General features: G+C 40.3%; 2 protein-coding genes across 8 annotated transcripts; one reads left to right on the forward strand and one right to left on the reverse strand.

The window, feature by feature from the left end:
• Positions 1-201: 201 nt before the first annotated feature.
• LOC6630895 (putative leucine-rich repeat-containing protein DDB_G0290503) lies at positions 202-10,647 on the reverse strand. Of its 7 annotated transcripts, none has more exons than XM_070206850.1 (11): positions 10,451-10,591; positions 10,229-10,385; positions 9,643-10,172; positions 9,497-9,584; positions 9,333-9,433; positions 9,128-9,235; positions 5,254-7,563; positions 2,024-2,119; positions 1,639-1,880; positions 1,471-1,565; positions 205-631 (listed from the first exon to the last, which is right to left on the reverse strand). In XM_070206850.1, the coding sequence occupies exons 1-11, from the start codon at positions 10,487-10,489 to the stop codon at positions 564-566; spliced, it is 3,834 nt and encodes a 1,277-aa protein (XP_070062951.1). In that variant the 5' UTR covers positions 10,490-10,591; the 3' UTR covers positions 205-563. The 7 variants fall into 7 exon arrangements, with proteins under 7 accessions (XP_070062955.1, XP_070062951.1, XP_070062953.1 ...); XM_070206852.1 differs by having other exon boundaries at positions 10,455-10,537; XM_070206851.1 differs by lacking the exon at positions 205-631 and adding an exon at positions 1,035-1,067 and having other exon boundaries at positions 10,451-10,590.
• A 1,701-nt stretch (positions 10,648-12,348) lies between these two features.
• Positions 12,349-19,223, forward strand: LOC6630894 (protein shuttle craft). The gene is made up of 2 exons (XM_032438629.2): positions 12,349-12,430; positions 17,247-19,223. Exons 1-2 carry the CDS (start codon positions 12,349-12,351, stop codon positions 18,911-18,913), a joined length of 1,749 nt encoding a protein of 582 aa, XP_032294520.2. The 3' UTR covers positions 18,914-19,223.
• The last annotated feature ends 745 nt before the right edge of the window (positions 19,224-19,968 follow it).

Below are 19,968 nucleotides of genomic sequence, written 5' to 3' on the forward strand. Positions count from 1 at the left end.
TAGTTTATTTATCATTTTCATCAAAAAAAAAATATCCTTAATTTATCGTTTTCATTCAGTCATTTCCTTGCCCATGCTAGGTGTGAGGGGTTCGGCGAGGGCAATTGGTTCGGTCGGTTAAGTGTAGTTACGAGTTTGACCCTGGCAGAGTAAACAAACTACTTTTTAAATTTATTTTTATTTATTTATTTTTTTAAATTTATTTTTATTAATACTGGTATATTCATTCACCTATTTATTCAATAGATAAAAATTAATAATAATGCTAACGGAATGAAGCGCGTAAAGCGACCTGCATTTGGTTTTGGTATAATAAGTTTGCTATGAGCAGAAGCATAACTTGGCGGACAGGCTGTACATTTGCCCCCACCGGGTCGGTGGTTTCCCATTACTTTTCTCTTTGTCCGATCTACTAAACACTCCTTATACCTAGCTTACATTTTTTTTACTTTACTAACAATCTTCTTACTTTCTTACAATCTGGCAGCAAGATTGTTACCAGATTTGGCGGTCCCTGAGGCGGCGCTGAGAAGATAACGGACCATAACACCGAAGAATGGGCCTTAGATGGAGATGACGTTGCTCGCACTTGGAGACATTTTCCATTGTTTATGATGTTTGTGTGTTTGGGCTACAAGATAAAGGTCAAATTCGAATTGGTTTCTGTTAAGCTTTTCGCATATTGTACTATGATTCCTTATGATATCCAAATGTCGGTAGGTTCTGCCCTGATTTGCAAGTTGAAACAAATTGTTTTTATTACACATACAATATATAGAGGTCTACATGTAAAACAACAAAATAGTACAATTTATAAACAGAACCACAAAAAAAGACGACCTAGAATAGCTGCTTACCTCGCCGCGTGGTAGACAGTGTCCCCAAACTAGACTAACTATTCCACTGGTTTCTATGCGGAGCATGATGCAAAGATCCATTTGGTTCATGTGGGTTCCATTTGCAGTACCAATGCTGTCACAAGTCTCGTGTAATATTTCCGTATCGACACCATTGCGTTTCCTAGTACTTAATAATACACTCGTTCTGTCTAGGCTATGTGGACCGCTCTGTGGGAGGTTACAGATATTACAGTAATTGGAAATAAAACTATACAGGAAAAGTAACAGCCACAACACAGAACAAGAGTGACAAGTATGAAAGTATGACATAAGTAGAATATTATGGATACATACTAAATTTAACGTCACATGCTTATGAGAGGTGCTTGAGAGATGTGCTCAAAAAATAAAAATATTGATATCAGTTCCAATCGAACTCATGAAAACGTGAAGTGGTAAAGACTATATCATATACAGGCTTTAAGATCGGACTTGACCTAATCTGTCTGATTAGGATGCCTTACTTTACCTGTTACATACATTTGAACAAACCGTTTATAATCCTGTTACCTATTTGCAATAGGTTCAGGGTACAAACTGTTTATTGGCAGTCGTGACTATAAATACTTACTGAGATCGTCTTGGATGCCCAAGTCATATTGCACCGCATAGGCGCTCTTCAAATGCGGTGGTTGCAACGAATTGCGATATTGCAGTTCTTCAGCGCTTTGTGAGCAAAAGGGAACAAACATAAAATATTAGCGGGCAATAATATTGTATAAAAAAGCAATTAACGTACGTCATGTTCGGCACACTGCCCAGTTTCAGATCTGTAAGGTTGGTGTTATTGAATACCTCACCCTCCACATCTTCCATTGGAAGATTGCTGCCAAAATTAGCCGTCGTTTTAGGGACATCATCCTGAAAATGCCGCTGCTTGGTTCTGAGAATGTCAATTTGGTTTTGTTGCTCTAAAATCTTTTCATTGAGGCGCATAATCTCAGCAGATAAGTTTCGCGTATGTTCTTCATACTTAGTGTTCTGTAAAGTACAGACTATTTTTATTTTAAATTATGAAATTTGAACAACTATTCCACAAATTTAAATCATTATAAATTGGGATGGTTTCTATTGGAGGCACATACGTTTATATATTTAATTGGTTAAGTTGTGTGTCAACCTACCTGAACAGTGAGCTTTTCCAGTTCAACCTTATTGTTAGCCACATTGCGCTCATGCTTCTCTTTAATTCGATTCATTTCCGCCGTGCACAATGTGCGCTATATGTCAGGTTGTGTGTTTTGGGATATAATAGCATAGTGGGGGTTAGTGGTGAGCAGTGAGCGGTAAGAATTGCGTGTTAAGCAAAAAAAATCCAATTAGAAATCGAAAAATTATATGAAAACGTTAATGACATTGTTAATAATCCACTTTGCCGTTGTATGCTTTTTAATACGACAATAATATTAATTGACTGATTAATTGATTATGGAATCTCATAAAAGACAGTGGTGGGAGTGGAAAGACACAGGCGAACGCAATGCCCTCTTGGTGAGGAAGCTCCGATCTAAATTGGGTAGACAAACTGATTCACGTTCACAGACATGTGCATAATTGTTTTATCTGCCTTCATGCAAAGCCAACCCTCTGGTTTAGGGTTAACGCATAATGCGGATATAATATTTGACTTTGTGGGGCTAACTTAGATGGACGAAAATTTTTGGATCCATAGTGAGTGATCAGAGATTAAAAGATTTCTTATATAAATAAGATGCTATCATGGACTAGACGAGGACCCTGGGATTTCACAGAAAGACTCTGGCCCAATTACGGGGAAATCTGGCATGGTCTGCGGGCTCATCCACTTTTTCGTTGTCAAAGATACCGGAGCGACTAGGGAACAAGCAATGAGTTTCTAGAGACAGTTCCAGTGGTGTGCCACAAGGTTTGAGGTTATCCTGACTAAGGACCCTTAGAAGACCCTGAATTTCAGCTTGACCATCCGCGATGATTATTATTATGGTTTCTCTTTTAACATTTAATCTGGAAAGGGCTGCAATAGCGTGAATCCAGATACCTACTGCAGTAGAGATTCGAGTGTAAAGTTCAAAGATCCTCTTGTCACGTTACCGGCATATTGACAAATGGATTTATTAAGCATCGTTTACTTACACTTGAATTATAAACTAGACACGTAACTCAAAAAATATTTATTAAACCTTAAATAATACGCAAATACTCTAGTAAAAGTTGAAATAAATTGGCAGTAGCGCTTTTCCAACTAAAACTCAGTTGGCTTTCGAGATTTCAAATTAATTACAACATTGTTGCTTAAGAGTATCTTATAGGTTGCCCCCAGAAGCAGCATCAACATAATTATTAATTTTAAAAAGGTAAGAGTGCAGCGCCCATTACGCAAATGCTCCGCTCCTTCTGGAGAAGTTAACTTTTCGTTTGCATATGTTTGTGTGTGCTTCTCAGATTTGCCCAGCTGATGCAAATCTAACGATACAAGAGTTTTGGACTTTCAGTTTTAGTAATAGTAAGTGATATAGTTGGTGGTGTAGGAAGAGAAGAGGAAACGGAGAAAATTTGCTTTAAATACCATTGCTTAAAATCAAATGAATCTACTTATTTGTTTATTCGTATACGTATGTATGTGTAGAATGACGAAATAAACATTGTAACGCCTGGTAGTACTCTCTGTGCTGACGTTTGCTCGATCTCTTAAAGCAGCACTATCAACACCAGTGTACAGAGCAAATCAGAAATACATTATACCCCTTTTGCCTATTTTTAATGGATTTACGGTGTAAAAAGATGAGAGACAGAAGACAGTTCTAAGCAGCAGACAGCAGACTAAGCATGACAATCTAAATAAAATTGATGATATTGTTTACATAGTAGTACAAAGACTAGCTTCAGGTTAGCACACAGAACACACAGAAATCTAATAAACGACTCCTATCGACACCGTCTATAACAACCGTATCACATCAGATCAAGCAAAACAAGTAAGAGTGATCCAGTCGGGAGTGCCCGACTGTAAGATACCCTGAACCCAACGCAATGCAGCAGTCCCTAAGAGTATTTCATCTTCCTTCTATACATGCATACATTAATACTCATTAAAAATGAGAAAAAAGGAAATTTTGTGTGTAAATGTGTCCGACAGGTTGTAGGAACCTACATTCATCGGGACGAAGATCTGAGCCAATAAGTCTCGATATTAAAACTATAAAGGCTGCTGAAGATACAAGTTTAGTTTCCGAATGTGTGACATTGTACCGACTTGTCCTTATCTGCGTTGTTTGTAAAGATTGAAGAGTTCTGCCCGAACATTTAATAATAAAAAAGTACAAAGTCAAAAAGTATATTTTGACTTCGATCTTATTACCAACATTGGTCGACGTCAAAGAGCCAATTATTTTCCAATCAAAGTGATAGATGTTTTCAGAGGTTTAAGATACAAACAGCTTGGCTTTGGGCGGAGGATTGATCCGCTTGTTGCCGAGAGGATTGATAACAGGAAGCTCAACGCAAGACCTGGCCACAGGTTCTATAAAACAGTCGACTAAAGTATTTAAATCGCTGCACGAACTACATCACACCCCATAAATTAAAGTTTCGTAGGCTTTATATGCTCGCATCTGTCTCTGCTGTGTAATCAATTAGAGTTAAGCTGGACAGAAGAATAAACATTCACATGGAGATAAGGGGACACAGTTTCCGTTTTAATGGATACACAGGCCAGGCAACAAATTACACTACTTCTTAAAGTCTGAAACAACCGAACAAAAGAAAGGAAATCCTGCTTCCGCTGCTCTTTGCCATAAGAGGCAGCCAGACTTTTGCATCCAGAAACAACGCAACAGCATCCTGACCTGATTTCCAGGGATTACCTCCCCGCTACTGAACATCAGCGGCCACAATATGGTGCTGCGTCTCTCCTATTTTAGACAAACCAAACCCGTCACAATTTTCGGAATGGAAATGTGAATCTGTGCTTTGGTCTGCGGTTCGTTTCCCATTGCCTAAACATCAAGAAACGGCGAGTCACGGAACTCAAGGTATCTTCTATCTATCTATACACAATTGGATGCCATATTATGGCCAGAAATGTTCATATATATATATATAAATATATATATATATTTAAGCCAAAGCATGCCACGAAAATCGGACGCTAAGGTAAGATATTCAGGAAGGAAAGAAAAGCTTTAATGTTTATAACGGCAGATCGACGCTGAGTTCAGGCTATCTCCTAGTCGGCTACTAGAAACATTTACGTTTTAATAGTTTTTTTGGCATTCTTTTAGCCTGCCAAGATGGAAGCAATTTTAAATAGTAAAAGTGTTGTTAGGCAACAAAAAGCAAATACCTAGATTAAGCAATGCACCCAACGTTCACTTACCATTTTTGTTTTCATCTTTTCTAATTTACCCTCCATGTCAAGACGTTGATCCTTGAGCTCTTGCCGCGCGTCCGCTAGCTGCTGCATATATGCACGTTCTATCATCTCCAATTGTTGAGCATTGTAATTATTGTTTTCCTTGACCTGCAGTGAGGTACGCATTGCGTCTATGTGCTCGTTGGCTTGTTGTAGTTGGGCACTTAAATCTGCTGTGCGTCTCTGCTGCTGCATAATCTCCAAGTTGAGGCCACCAACTTCCAGAAACAGCCTGTCTTTTTCCTTCTCAACATCTTTCAGCTGAAGCTGTAGATCGCGTATCGTATTGACGTTAGTTTTCTTACATTCTCTTTCGAGTTTTATCATTCGTTCATAAGTAGCAACTCGTGCCGTCTCCGCCATAACACGTTGCTGTTCCAAAATGGCCTGTTTCTCCTCCGATCGGCTTGTACGCTCCTTGTTCTTTCGCAATTCCAGCAGCAGACTTTCCTTCTCACGTTTCAATACCGTTATGATCTCTGCTTGCTCGATCTGTGTTTGTTTGGACTGAGCTTTTTCGCGTTGCGTTTTGGATAAATTTGCTTGCTGTTCGCCTAGTTTTATCGCTATTTTCTCCAAGCGCTTGGTACTTAAGTCCAACTGTGCTTTGTTCTTCTCCAGTTCCTCCTCCCTTTTTGCAAGCGTGCATTGAATCGCTTTAAATTCTTTCTCGATAATTCTCTTGTGCTCCATCTGTTGTATTTGCTCCTGTTCGAGGCTCAAATTTTTCCGCTGTTCTTCTTTTATCAAATTTTCCAATTTGTTAACATGTAATATTAGTGAGTCTTGCTTATGCAACTGCTGCTGTGCCTCTTTTAGTCTTCGCTGCGAATCATTAAGTTCCTGTTGACTTTTCTCTAACTGCTGTGTTTGTATTATAATCTGCTCTTGGAGCGCTTGGCTGGTAGACTCTCTTTTTTGAAGCAGCTCCGTTTGTTCCTTTAATCTGTGTTCCAACCTTCTTTGGTTCTCATTGGCATCCTTAAGTTGTTGTTCAACGTGCGCCTTATCTTGTTTCTGCTTGCAAAGCAATTGCCGCCCGACTTCCAGTTGTTGGCTCAGCTGCGTTTGACCTCCATTATGTATCGTTGTTTCTTCAGTTTCAGGATTAAGAGATTGATTTGTTTTTGCAGCATTATGCTCTTCATCATAAAGCTTTTCAGTCGACATAATCGTGAGCTGACTACTCGCCTGGGAGGGGCTGCGTTCAGACAGTTGACTTTCACACTTCTTTCTCTTATGCTGGTTGCGCATTCTGTCCATTAAGCATATCAGCATATTTTCCACCTGTTTCAGGCGATTTTCGCTGGTAGGTGATGAAGTTGTGTCGTGGTCAAATTTAGCGCTTATCCTGTGGATTAAGCACTCTAGTTGCTGTTGGGCGTCGTTTAGCCGCTGACGCTGCTCAGCCAATTGATATTGTTGAGACTGAATGGTCATTTCCTGTGCCTTTAACTTCTGACGCTGATTAAATGAGCATTCTTTTTCGTCACTGATGTGCTCTTCTAGGATACGTTTTTGACTGCATAGTTGAATTAATTCAGAGCCAACCCGAGCAAGTTGCTCATCCTTTTTTTCAAGTTCCTGGCTAATATAGATACTTTGACCACATTCATTGTCGCGTTGCTGCAGCTTTTCAATAGTGGCCAGCAGAGTTGACTGACTCTGTCCTAAAATCCGATCTAGGCTTTTCTTGTTCCTTATTTGTTCTTGAATAAACTCTTCACACTGCACATTTTGCTGCTTCAGTGTGTTGACCTGAACCTGCAGTTCCTTCACACGTTGCAGCTCTTGCTCATAGCGGACGGACAATTGGTCCATACTGTGCACAATTAAGCACATGAGTTGGGAATCTTCAGTTGACGAAGACATCTCTAGGGAATGGGGTTGCACAATTGTTAATAGTTTCCTCAGCATGTTTGATTTTTCCTCTACGATAACTGCCAGTTGCTGACGCAGTTTGTCATTCTCCTGTTGCTTCTCACGTAAATGCTTATCTACAACGGAGCAGCCCAAATTTTCAGATGTTGTATTCAAGCTACAGGTTGAGTCCGAAGTTTCCAACAAATCAGAGGAGGCGTTGAGTACCTCGCGACCATTATGCAACTCGGCCCGAGTTTCCTGCAGACACTCCTGCAGCTCCAATTTGTCACGCTGCAGACAAGCAATATCATCGGCCTTCTCAGTCAACACCTGTGTCGCGTTCTCCAAGCGCAGTTCTAGGTCGTTTATTCGGTCCATACACACAAGCACATGCTTCTCCGAAACTTTAAGCTGCGGGTAAAACGAGTCATAAGTGAAAGACTTTATCCGCAATTAAAAAAAAAATCAAAATAAGATTGCTTTCGTGCCCGATTAAAAGACACCTTGTTTACGTAATATGCCTTCTAACTTTCTAAAATGAACATACACAAGTAAATAATTAGTAAGTGCAGTTCTTCTTCTCTTTTCACCCTTAGACTATTTATCAGAGAGAGGTAGAGTGGAGAAGCGATCTTTTTTTTGCCAGTCTAATCAAAACACAAGGACAAAATTCAGTCGGTAAGTGATAGTTTTAATTTAAAATGTAATCACGCTTTATAAATGTTATTTAAAGCAAATTAGAGTGATCTATACGAAGTACCCGACTAGGAAATACCCTAAGCCCCGAGCTGAACATTATTAACTCCTCTTGATAGAAACGTGCGCACACTCGACTATCATTTTGCTTGACACTGCCCTTAATTCTTTATTATCCGATCTTCATGAAATTTTCAACGCATTAATATAGCACCCATGTAAATACCATAGCGCAAGGCACTGACTTTTTTCTATCAATTTTGGTAAATACCATACCAGAAACGAAATAACGTGTTTAAATAGAAAATAAAGATATCTTGGGACCGCCAAATATTTAATAATTTGTATGCATTTGTAATACGTTATTACACGTTTTTCGTCAAGATATCTTGAGAAAAAAAGTTTTAAAACAAGAACTCTTTTTCCGATATAGATCTCTGACACTATATCATATAGCTGCCACAGCGGTCCGATGTTTTAAAGGAGAATAGGTAAACTTATGAAAGTCAAATTTCATTAAAATATCATAAAAAACATAAAACTTTTGAATAGATGCACCAATTTTTCGGTTATTCAAGTGACAGCTAAAAAGATGAAGAGGGAAAGGTGAAAATTGTTCCATACAAAAATTTGATAATTTTACAGATTCTTCCTAATAAGCTCTATGAAAGAGTTAAGTAGTCCAATGTTGAAACTAATAAATAAATATATGATATAGTGGACCGATCTTGATTAAACTTACCTCACCATATGTACTGTCTTCAGCAGAAATACAGACGCACGCAAATTTTAATAACGATAGCCTTCAAAATAAGGTACTATTGATGGCATGATCTAGATCTTATATAATTTTTAGGGTCTAAGATGTGTCTTTCTATACATTACACATTTCTGACAAAATTATAAAGCTTACAAAAAGGTTATAAAATTGATCTTAATAAGGGAGTAAGGGAAGAAGAACGAGTCACGTAGCTTACATGCTTACGTATATAGAAGGTAAAGTTACTTTTGCGTCAACTCGGCGCTGGTTAAAGGGCATTTTCTATTCACTCACTCTAGACTAGAGTGCCTTTTATTGCTTTGAAAGTTAATTTTAATCCAATCATTTTTTTACGTTTTTTCTATCATTTATAAAAAAAAGACAAGCACAAGCAGAACAATTTTTTCGATGAGGACATATAAGGTTAACAAATACTCTACTAAGTTATATAATATAAAAAGAGGATTGACTACGTTTTAGCCATGCTTTAAAAACAAGAAATTCGTTTTTTGTACATACCTTGCTAGAAACTTTGACAAGTTTGCTTTTAAGCTCATAAATCTCATCGTTGTTCTCAGCAAGGATAGCATCCTTGATGCTAAGATCTTTAAGCAACTGCCTTTTTAACTGTAATTCAGGTATAAGTGACCAAATGTTAACATATGGTTTGAATAGGTAGCGGCTACTGGAGCGTCTACCTGCGCCAAGTAAGGATTTAACATACACTGTCTAGTTCATTGCTATGCAGGTAATTGTCCTCGTTGTCGTGCTTGCTTTGAAGTGTGGCCGAGAATTTGGCCAATTGCTTCTTTTGCTCCAAGTTCTCTTTGTAAATAAATAATTTTGATTTAAATAGTAAAAATTTAAAAATTTGTTATATTTTTATACCTTTACTAAGCGAATTAATTTCGATTTGATTTTCTAAGATTTGTTCTTCTAGAACGGTCTTCTCATACCGCTCAGTCTCTAACTGTGCCTGCAAGAATAAAGGTGATACTACGGATTAAGAACATTGTTACGCTATCGCTTCTTACACGTAGTCCCAACAGCTCCCGAGTACGCTGTTCTAGAAGCTCCGTTTTTGAGGTCGAAGGATTTGCCCATTGGCTGCGATCTAATAAGCTGATCAGCTCCCGCTTCGTTGGCCCTGACGTTACAGGACTCGTACTCGTACTCGCACTCACATCATTATCGAATGATGGCGAATCCTTATAACTATTTAAAAAATAGCTATTTCCATCGCTGATATTGTGGACGGATATGTGGCTGAGGGGGCTGCACGAACTTGAGTTGACCGAAAAATTGTTTTCAGTTATATATTGGATATTGATAATAGTCTCGTGCAAGCGAATACGAGTCATTTCTGGATTTTTTATAGTCTGTTGGAAAAAAGTCGCTATGCACTGCTGAATGTTATCTGGTAAATTTTTGCAAATATTATGAAAATATTCGCTAGGACTCTGAACGCACGTGTAGTGCATTAGAAGTGTGTATACATAAATGAAATCTGCTGTTACTATTCGGCCATCAAGCTCCAAACGCGGCTTAAAGTTTGGATAAATATCTGCAATTAACAATCAATAAAATACAAAATGATTTATTTTTGTAATTTTTATGTACCTCTAAGAAATGTTTTGAGTTGTCCCATGTGAAATGTTCTATTTGAAGACGACGCTGGTAGCTTAACCTGAGCATGCTGCGCGTAAAAGTTAAAAAAGGCTTCAATATCGGAATCTTCTATGCAAGTAATGTTTTCTATAAAATTGCATTTTTGGACCTACAAATAATAGAAATAAAATAATTCATATATTAAACCGTTCTGAGATAAAAAAACAAACTTACCCACTGCAAGAGTAAATATTTCCAAATACTCAATTCCATTTTTAAAAAATTCTCCAAACTTTCATAAATGACTTGCCAAACTTTTTGAATAGGGATGTAAGCAATGCCCCAAACATCGATTTTTTCAACGAAACAACGATTGAAGTCATTCGATATAATTTTATTCTTTTATTCGGTATTTCTTAAATTTACGCACCCCATATAAGGAATATCCAAATGAGGGGTTGGCGTTTATTTCACTTAGTTTTTCTCAGCGGCACATCTTAATTTTATTGTGTGTTTTATTAAATTACAAGTAATTAGAGGTGGCGATAGCCCAGTGCACGATTGGCTAATGTCGTGCAGCAACGATTATACTTAACGATGATTTTCTGTTCGTTTTAAACAGTCATCAACGATATTTATAAATATCGATATTACGGGATGTCGCAAGTTGTACCACTAACCAAACAGTATTAGTTGTACCCTATAAAGCTACATTAAATATTAAAATAAAATTATAAATGTTTCTTTTTTTTTTGTAATATCCAAATTTTTAGTTTTTTTTCTCTTAAATTCCAAAGTTAGCGTAACTTGAATTATTCGTAATCAGTAGAAAATAAATTTTAAAAATAATAATAAGGGAATAATACCCCTGAAGACATTTTACTTACGTTTTTGTAATCATGTGAGAATAGTAAGAATCGTGAGGGCTGCATTTGATAACAATTACCTTTATTTGGCTGCATGTCCATTATTGGGTCGAACATACATCGTTTTGCCTGTTACACACGCTTGCACAAAACCATTGTACCCTCTTTACCCATTTTTAATGAGAGGGTATATAACACAGCCAGCAGCATAGAGATAACTGTAAAGAGCAGCATGAAGATAACAGTAAAACGAAAACAATTATGAGCAGCATAGTTTACTGAAAAAAGTTGGTTCTATGCAAATATGTTCTGCACCGCAGTTTATGTATGTATGTAAATATGTATACAGTAATATCACTGTAGTGATAGTGATTCAAGTAATGGTGGGAATAATGATAGTCGCACTTAGCGATCAATAAATAGACTCAAATACAGAAACAATCATTTGATGTGATTAAGTACCTAGGTAGAATTAGTAAATATACATACATACAAAGATAAGAATTTTTAGAAAACTTACTATTTTATCTACATGGTGTAATAGACGTGACAAAGATTTTATTTTATATGTATGTACATTAAACATTGTTATGTTTAACAAAGGATGATATTGATTTAATATTGCAAATAGGGCAATGTTGAATTTGCATCGGGGACAGGCAGGCAGGCAAGCAACAGGCACACAAGCGCATAAATGCTTATATTCATATACAAAGTATGCAAGTATGCGTGAATAGCGAGTCCAAAATATTTTAAATGCACACATGGCAACGCTTGGGTACCCTTACCAACGATAGCGAGCTAAAATGCAAGAATTTCGCATCGACGTGGCAAACACTTTCCCTATTTCATATTAGCCATGCCTTCAAAAGGGTAGAAATGCCTCAGCATTTGAGAAAAATTGAATTTGTGCGCAGTTTTGCAACTTATATGGTATTTACAGGGTAGGTAGGTCGTCGGGGTGTAGACTTCGGAGGCGCCTCACTCTGATGGGATCACCATCTGCTTCGAAATTTCAACGATCAAAATGAGCAACAACGAAAAAATCATGCGCAACTATATGGCGCGTCGAGGCATTGATACCCTTTTTAAAAAGAATGGTATACAATTTTCAAAGAAAACAATAATTATAGATTGTACTAATTGTTGCACACTATATAAGCAATTTTATTTTCATAGACATTGGATAAAAATGTATATATAAGAAGGCTTGTATAAATAGTTAACATATCCTATTTTAAAAAAGGGTGCCTTGCTGGTCGAAAAATGAAAATTATAAAAATCTGCCGAGCTGCTTGCGATTTGAAAGCGAGTGGACTTTGGGACGTTTGTATGCTCCTGAGCGAGGGTATGTATGAGAGTTTTGCGCCCGAAGTACAGAATTCACAAAAACTTCCAATCTTGTAAAATTGGCTTCGGGACAAGCAGGCAGGCAAGCAACAGGCCCACAAGCGCAAAAGATGTTATATTCATACACAAAATATACATATATATATATATATATTTTAAATGCGCACATGGCAACGCTTAGGTACTCTTACCAACGATAACGATCCTAAATGCAAGAATTTCGCAATGACGTGGCAAACCCTTTCATATTTCATATTACTTTTCCCTTCAGAAGGGAAGAATGCCACCGACTTTTGAGAAAAATTGAATTTGTGGGTATTTTTGCTTGTGCGGACAAATACACACACAGACAGTACAACGGTAAATACACAAATTGAAAGAGCACTGAGAGGAAGCCAATACAGTTTCGAGCAGTGCGAGGAAATAAAAAAAAGCAGCGATGCCGTTTTATGAACCCAAACAAAAATGAAGGCGACTTTGGAATAGCCGCACAGAAAACGAGCGGCCCAATCGCCGTACTCTGATTGTCCAGTTTTTATGTATGTTGTTTGGTTTGTGATTGTATCTAGTATATTTAAGGATTTTAATTTTTACACAAATTTTCTCTGGTCACGAAATCATTGATGTGATCATATGCAGGTGCTGGTGCAACGGTCAACATTCATTCATCAATTCATACCCGAAAAAGAAGGCGCGCATCAGACGCGTGCCAATATTGAATTTTTTGCGCCCACGATCTGCCTATTTAACAGACATTTGTGATTTGCGGATTAGTGATTGTTCTAAACCGTCTGGGCTGGCGACATAGGAAAAACGGATTGCTCATTTATATGAGCCGTGATTTATATGAGGCCGTTCTCCAGAAGATGTAGATTCCTTTTTCGAAGTCAAGGGAACAGGCAATTTTAGCATGCTGTCTAGCGATGTTGTTAATAGACAGGCTGTCCCTGAAAGCAAACTGATAAGGCTTGAGTATGGTGGGAGCCTAAATGTTTTTATACCCTGAACCCATTAAAAATGGGTATAAGGGTATATTGTATTTGTGTGAAATCCAAAAGTATGTAACAGGCAGAAGGAAGCATCACCGACCCCATAAAGTATATATATTCTTGATCAGCATCAATAGCCGAGTCGATCTAGCCATGTCTGTCTGTCTGTCCGTCGTCCGTCTGTCCGTTGGTCCGTCCGCCCGTCCGCCCGTCCGCCCGTCCGTCCGTCCGTTCGCCCGTCCGTCAGTATGTATGAACGCAAGGATCTCAGAACCTATAAGAGCTAGAGAAATTTTAGATGTAGGTGCTCCTAGTTCCTGCGCAGATCGAGTTTATTTCCGATAATCGATAGCTTACTCCGTTTCCAAGCAATCGATAAAAATCGATATAGATATCCTGTTTTTGGGGCAATTTTGGTAAATAATAAGAGCTAGAGTCACCAAACTTGACATATAGCTTCTAAAATAAAATATATATTTGCATTTAATGTTGAAGGAAGAGAGTTCAGGGTATCCCCTAGTCGGGAGGTCCCGACTAGAAACTCTTACTTGTTTAATTTGTGACAATAACATTTTTCTTATAAGAGGCTAATAGCAGAGAGGAATGACATTGGCCTGTACCTTGCACCACTGAAGAAGTTGCTTGGCGTTTATGAAGCCAGGCTCATCTGTGTTTTCCCAGCTGCCGTCTGCTCTTCGGGTGGGATCTAAGTTGACTTTATAATTAGGTATTTCCAAGTGGTTTTGTGCTATAGAGCCTACTCGCCTGTTTATGTGGTCAGTGTGCTTAAGCTCGGGGCTGCTATTGGACATGTTCTCATTTTGTTTAGGAATTTGCTCGAATTACCAGGCTAGTGCGTTGACTTTTTCAAATTTAGACTGGATAACGGTGGCGACGTTAATATTGATTTCATTATGCTCAGTGGCTGTTAGGTGGATGTCGTGTTTAAGTGGTTTCGTCTGTTTGCTGGCTTGGATTACTATGTGTTTTTAAGGGATTTTAAGCAAATATTACTCGGCCTTATGTATTTCAAGTGGGTTTCTATGTGTCCTAGGTTACTGGTGTGGATATGACTATTGATTTGGTTTGTGAGGTCGGAGATTAGGGATTTTAGCTGTGACTTTTCGTCGAACGACAATGAGTGTTGGCGCCTAGCAAGGTATCTTCTAAGTATGCGCTTCCGCTTGATAAGAGCATGGAATTGTGCGCTCAGTTAAACTGTATTATAGGGTTTAGATGGGTGTATGGTTCTTTTGGGAATGGCATGCGGCGAGTCCAGTGCAGTGCTTCGGGCGGTATTAAGATCCTCGATGTGTGTGTCTATTTCTTGAGGACTTAGGTTGGAAGCTCTTACAATTGGTGTGAGATTTCTTAAAAGGACAGAGTTCCATATATCTATGTTGATACTGTCAAATTTAGGGACTATTTTTGGATCGGCGCCTATAAGTTTATATTGGCCTAGTTGTATTTTTAGGGTTACCCCGAGATGGTCTGATGGGAATTCATCTATTGTGTTGCAAGGGAAACTATTTTCTGTTTGGAGGTCTATAGAGCATATGAAGAAGTCTATTGAGGATGGGTTGTTGGGATTATTGGGACAACTAGGTTCTTTGGGGGGACAAAGAACGACGTTGGGTTGTCCTAGAAGCCAGGTTTGAAGGTTTTTACCGGCGGTATTTATGTGGGCTGGGCTATAGTGGGGCACATGCCAACAAGGGTGTTTGGCGTTAAGCGAGTCTTTGTATGAAAGTTTAATTGCTACGGCTTCGATGAAGCATAGTGGCGGAATATCTAGGCGTTCAAACTTTATGCCGTTTTTAACGCATATAGCGACAGACGTACCACCAGTTTCTGGGTGGCGTTGCGCATGTCTTGTGTGGGTGGCTTTTAGAGTTTGCCTTATAAGCTGGTATTGGGATAGCTTTGCGGTATTTCTGTTGCCTAGACGATGCTCTGCTATGAGCATTATGTCTGGCCTATGTCTATTTAGGAATTGGTCGAACTCATGTCTCTTCTGTAGTGATATGAGTGAATTGACGTTTTGGAAGATACATTTAAGGGAGGTCATTTTTATTGTGCGATTTGGATGAGAAAGGGCTTGTTTTATTTGGCGAGCTTCTGACTCATCTTGGGCTTGGCTGGTGGGGTATTTTTTGGTAAGTTTCTGCATGATGTCTATGCAGGTGAAAATATCTTTGCCAAAGGCTTGGACACTATCGCTGTTGATGGTCTCAAGCGAGAGATTTGTTGTTTGTGGGCCATTTGGGCCAAATTGTTAGCAAGATGCTTCTTTAGTACCGGGTTGGTGACAACAATGTTTTTTTGGAGCTGTGGCTGACGGGAGTCGGGCCTAACCTCATCTGTTTTTTTTTTAAGAGTGAGGCGAATGGGACATTATTTTAAATCTTGCTTACAGTTAATGCTGTGGTGGCTTTGGTAATTTTTTTTTACATTTCTCTGTTCGGTGCTATTTTGCTTATTTTCGATTTTGGCCGTGATTGCTACTCTGACCGGGCAAATTTTAGCATTTGCTGTGTGTTGAACCTTGCAATTGATATATTGTGTTTTATTGTTTTCTGATGGGTTGTCGATTTTTAGATACTGCATTGGCCGGGGGCGTGGTCAGCAGTGCATTTGACGCATCTATAGTGCATTTTGCAAATTGCTTGCGGCATGGCAATACCGTTGGCAGTTGTGGCATTGCTTTATTTTATTTTCGGCTTTGAAGGCCTCAACTTTTATTTTGCAATTAAGCAGACTTTTGATGGAGTATATTGTTTTGGCCTTTTCTGTTTTTTTCGTTTGGACCAACCAAAAGTTCTTTTTAAATGGTTTGACGCTAATGATTTTCAGGTCAGGGCAGGTTTCTTGTACTGCTATCTTAACTTCATCTTCTGTGAAGATTTGCTAGGTAATTTTCTTATAACTATGGAGTAAGGCTTAAGTTCTTTGGGGGTGTAAGTGTAGTAGCTCTTTTGATTAAGGTCTGATAGTTTCTTAGTCTCTTGGAAATCTTCGAGGGTAAAGACTTTAATATGGGCTCTATTTTTGTTGATTATATTAAGTCTAAAACGCTCATTTTTTATTATTTGTCGCAACATACCTGTCAGTTCCTTTGGATTTACATTATATGTCGCTATAATGGGTAGTTTTGACGTCTTGCTTTTCGTCTCTTTTGTTTTGGGTGGTCCAGGTAGTTCCTTCCTGGGTTCAGTTGGGGCTATCGTGGTGGTTTCCTCTGGGTCATCATCGATGTCCATATCGTCAGCTACTTTTGGAGTGGCTATTTTCTGGCCCTTTGATTTCTTGTTTTTCTTGGGCTTGGCTTCGTTCTCGTCTAGTTGGGAGAGAGCCGTAAATTTGTTGCCATCGAAAGCCTTTGCCGTTGCTTGTATTTTTAGGTGTTTCAGCTGGTCTTGAATTCCTTGATGTTTCTTCGAAATTGCTCCTGGCTCGCAGAACCGGCTGCTTGTGCTCGGAGACGCATTAGCTCTTCCATGATCGAGTGGTATTTTGTGAATTTCATCTACACACGTCCGGTTGTTTCGAGATCGTCATCATTTTCCTGTATATTAATAGTTTCTTCATCCGTGTACTCATCATAACTAAGCGATGATATTGATGAAGTGCGGCTGCGTTTACCACATACGTTCTCCTGCTCGTTATTGAGATCACCTTGTCGGTTATTGTATTTTGTATTTTGCACTTGCCATTTTGCTATTTGTATACCTCGATTGATACACTTTTCTTTAGTTTTTAGGTGCAATGCCGACTTGCTTTTTTGCACTTTGCCACTGCCGTCTCTTTTAATTTTTCCGAATTTAGCGATCGGGCAGCAGCGCGAGGTGCAGTGCACCCGCGAGAGCCAGGATAAGCGCAGCTATTCGTGCAAAGAGTGCTGCAGCAAGCCGCTGCCCTGCGGCAATCATAAATGCAAGGATTCATGCCACGCCGGCGCTTGTCGTCCCTGCAAGCTGAGTCCCACACAAATCACCAGCTGCCCATGCGGCAAGCTGCCGGTGCCGGCAACGCAGCGCGCCAGTTGCCTGGATCCGGTGCCCACCTGCGAGGGCGTCTGCGGCAAAACGCTGCGGTGCGGCAAACCCGCGCATCCGCATCAATGCGCCAGCAAATGCCACCTAGGCCAGTGCCCGCCGTGCCCCAAGCAAACGGCAGTCAAGTGCCGTTGCGGCCACATGGATCAGATGATCAAATGCCGCCAATTGTCTACCCGTGCGGACGATGCGCGCTGCAAGCGGCGCTGCACCAAGAAACGCAGCTGTGGCAAGCACAAGTGCAATGCCGAGTGCTGCATCGATATCGATCACGCCTGCCCGTTGCCCTGCAATCGCACGCTCAGCTGTGGCCGGCATAAATGCGATCAGCCCTGTCATCGTGGCAATTGCCCGCCCTGCTATCGCAGCAGCTTCGAGGAGCTGTACTGTGAGTGCGGCGCCGAGGTCATCTATCCGCCGGTGCCATGCGGCACCAAGAAGCCCATCTGCAAGCGACCCTGTTCGCGGACACACGGCTGCGAGCATCCACCACAGCATAATTGCCATGCGGCGGCCAGCTGCCCGCCCTGCATGATGTTCACCACCAAGTGGTGTCATGGTAATCACGAACAGCGCAAGACCATACCCTGCTCCCAGGCCAGCTTTAGTTGTGGCCTAGCCTGCGGCAAGCCGCTCGCCTGCGGTCGCCACAAATGCATACGGCCCTGTCATGAGGGCGAATGCCAGCAGCCGGGCGAGCTGTGCCGCCAGAGCTGCACCAAGCCGCGTCTATTGTGCGGCCACAAGTGCGCGGCCATATGCCATGAGGGCGTCTGTCCAGAAACGCCCTGCAAGGAGCTGGTCGAGGTGCAGTGCGAGTGCGGCAATCGCAAGCAAAGCCGCAGCTGCCAGGAGCTGGCACGGGAGCACAGTCGCATTGCCACCGCACAGCTGGCCTCCTCCATGGCGGAAATGTCGCGCGGCAACTACATGGAACTCAGCGAGATACTGGCGCCCAATAAGAACAATAAATCCAACAAAACCTTGAACTGCAATGATGAGTGCCGTCTGTTGGAGCGTAATCGTCGCTTGGCTATTGGCTTGCAGTCGCGTAATCCGGAGACGCAGCTCAAGTCGCTGACAAAGTACTCGGAATTCTTGCGCGGCTTTGCCAAACGCAATCCGGCGCTGACAAAGAGCGTCTATGAAACCCTCACCGATCTGGTCAAGCTGGCCAAGGAGAGCAAACAAAAGTCGAGAAGTCACTCGTTTCCCACCATGAATCGTGAGAAGCGTCAATTGGTGCATGAGCTATGCGAAGTTTTTGGCGTGGAGTCTGTTTCCTACGACAAGGAGCCCAATCGCAATGTGGTTGCCACAGCGCACAAGGAGCGGTGCTGGCTCCCAGCCACTAGCATCATGGAGGTGCTGGCACGCGAATCCGGGCAACGTCGCGTGCCCGTGCCCAGCAACAATGCATGGAGCCTCAAAAAGTAGCAGGCAACAATTCATTCGTTTATCCTTGACAATACACGAACACATTTAGCAGAGTTTATCAAAAGAGAGAGAGGGGCAGGGAGATCTCTTTGTAAATCTCTTAAAACTAGCCTGAACATAATTGAAAAATTTCTAAAACGTTAGTTCAAATATTGTTGCATGGACAATGTTAAAGTAAAAGAAAGGTTGCAGGATATACCAAATGAACATAAAGGAAAAAGTGTGGAAAACAATACTAAAAAAAAAAAAAACGGGCAAAATTGGAAACTGTTAATCAACTTTCAACTGTTTTATGATGAATTTATATGAAGCTGAATCCTTTGACTACGTTGCAAACAATAATAAACAAATAAGGGTCGCATTGTTTGTCACTTGTGGCCGTAATATTTATTTCCGTGTCCACATCACGTATATTACTTTTTCCAATTTAGGTTGGTCATGCACTAGCATTCGCGTTTGACGCGTATCCACACTCGCGTTTGACGCGGCTTCACATTCACGTGTTCGACACGTTTCCAAACTCGCGTTCAAGGCGGCTTCACACACAGTCACGTGTTCGACACGTTTCCAAACTCGCGTTCACTTTGACTTTAAGCAATCACAGGAGATGCGGACGTTGCAACTGCAGACTCAGACATTTCGTGGGATTTACTTTACTTTTGTGAACTGAAAACACTATTTCGGTGTGAAAACTTATTTTTTCTAGTATTTATTTATTGGCCACAGTAATTTACATGTTAATACCATTAACCAAGCAAATTATTTGCTGGACAGTCAGAGTACGGCGTTGGGGCCTCTCGTTTTCTGTGCGGCTGGTCCAAAGTCGCCTTCGTTTTTGTTCGGGCTCATACATAGAGTAATACAGATTAAAATGTATATAAAAGAAGATTTGAGCTATTTGGTAACATCACTTACGTATAGTTAAGATACCCTATTTTGAGAAAGGGTGGCTCTCTGATCGAAAAATAACAAATTATAAAAATCTGCCGAGCTGCTAGCAAGTTGAAAGCGAGTGGAAAGAGAAGAACACATGACTTTGTGACTGCGAATTATAG

Source organism: Drosophila virilis, chromosome 2 (assembly GCF_030788295.1).
Source record: "Drosophila virilis strain 15010-1051.87 chromosome 2, Dvir_AGI_RSII-ME, whole genome shotgun sequence".
In the NCBI taxonomy this organism is placed as follows: Eukaryota; Metazoa; Arthropoda; class Insecta; order Diptera; family Drosophilidae; genus Drosophila; species Drosophila virilis.

What these genes read in the sequence shown, in the direction of transcription:
- LOC6630895 (XM_070206850.1), bottom strand. Translation starts at nt 10,489, where the DNA reads ATGGAATTGAGTATTTGGAAATATTTACTCTTGCAGTGG. An exon ending in AATATTTACTCTTGCAGTGG is followed by an intron (nt 10,386 to 10,450) that starts GTAAGTTTGTTT and finishes TATTATTTGTAG; the next exon opens with GTCCAAAAATGCAATTTTAT. An exon ending in AAAAGATGAAAACAAAAATG is followed by an intron (nt 2,120 to 5,253) that starts GTAAGTGAACGT and finishes CCTGACATATAG; the next exon opens with CGCACATTGTGCACGGCGGA.
- LOC6630894 (XM_032438629.2), top strand. Translation starts at nt 12,349, where the DNA reads ATGAAAATTATAAAAATCTGCCGAGCTGCTTGCGATTTGAAAGCGAGT. An exon ending in TTGTATGCTCCTGAGCGAGG is followed by an intron (nt 12,431 to 17,246) that starts GTATGTATGAGA and finishes TTCCGAATTTAG; the next exon opens with CGATCGGGCAGCAGCGCGAG.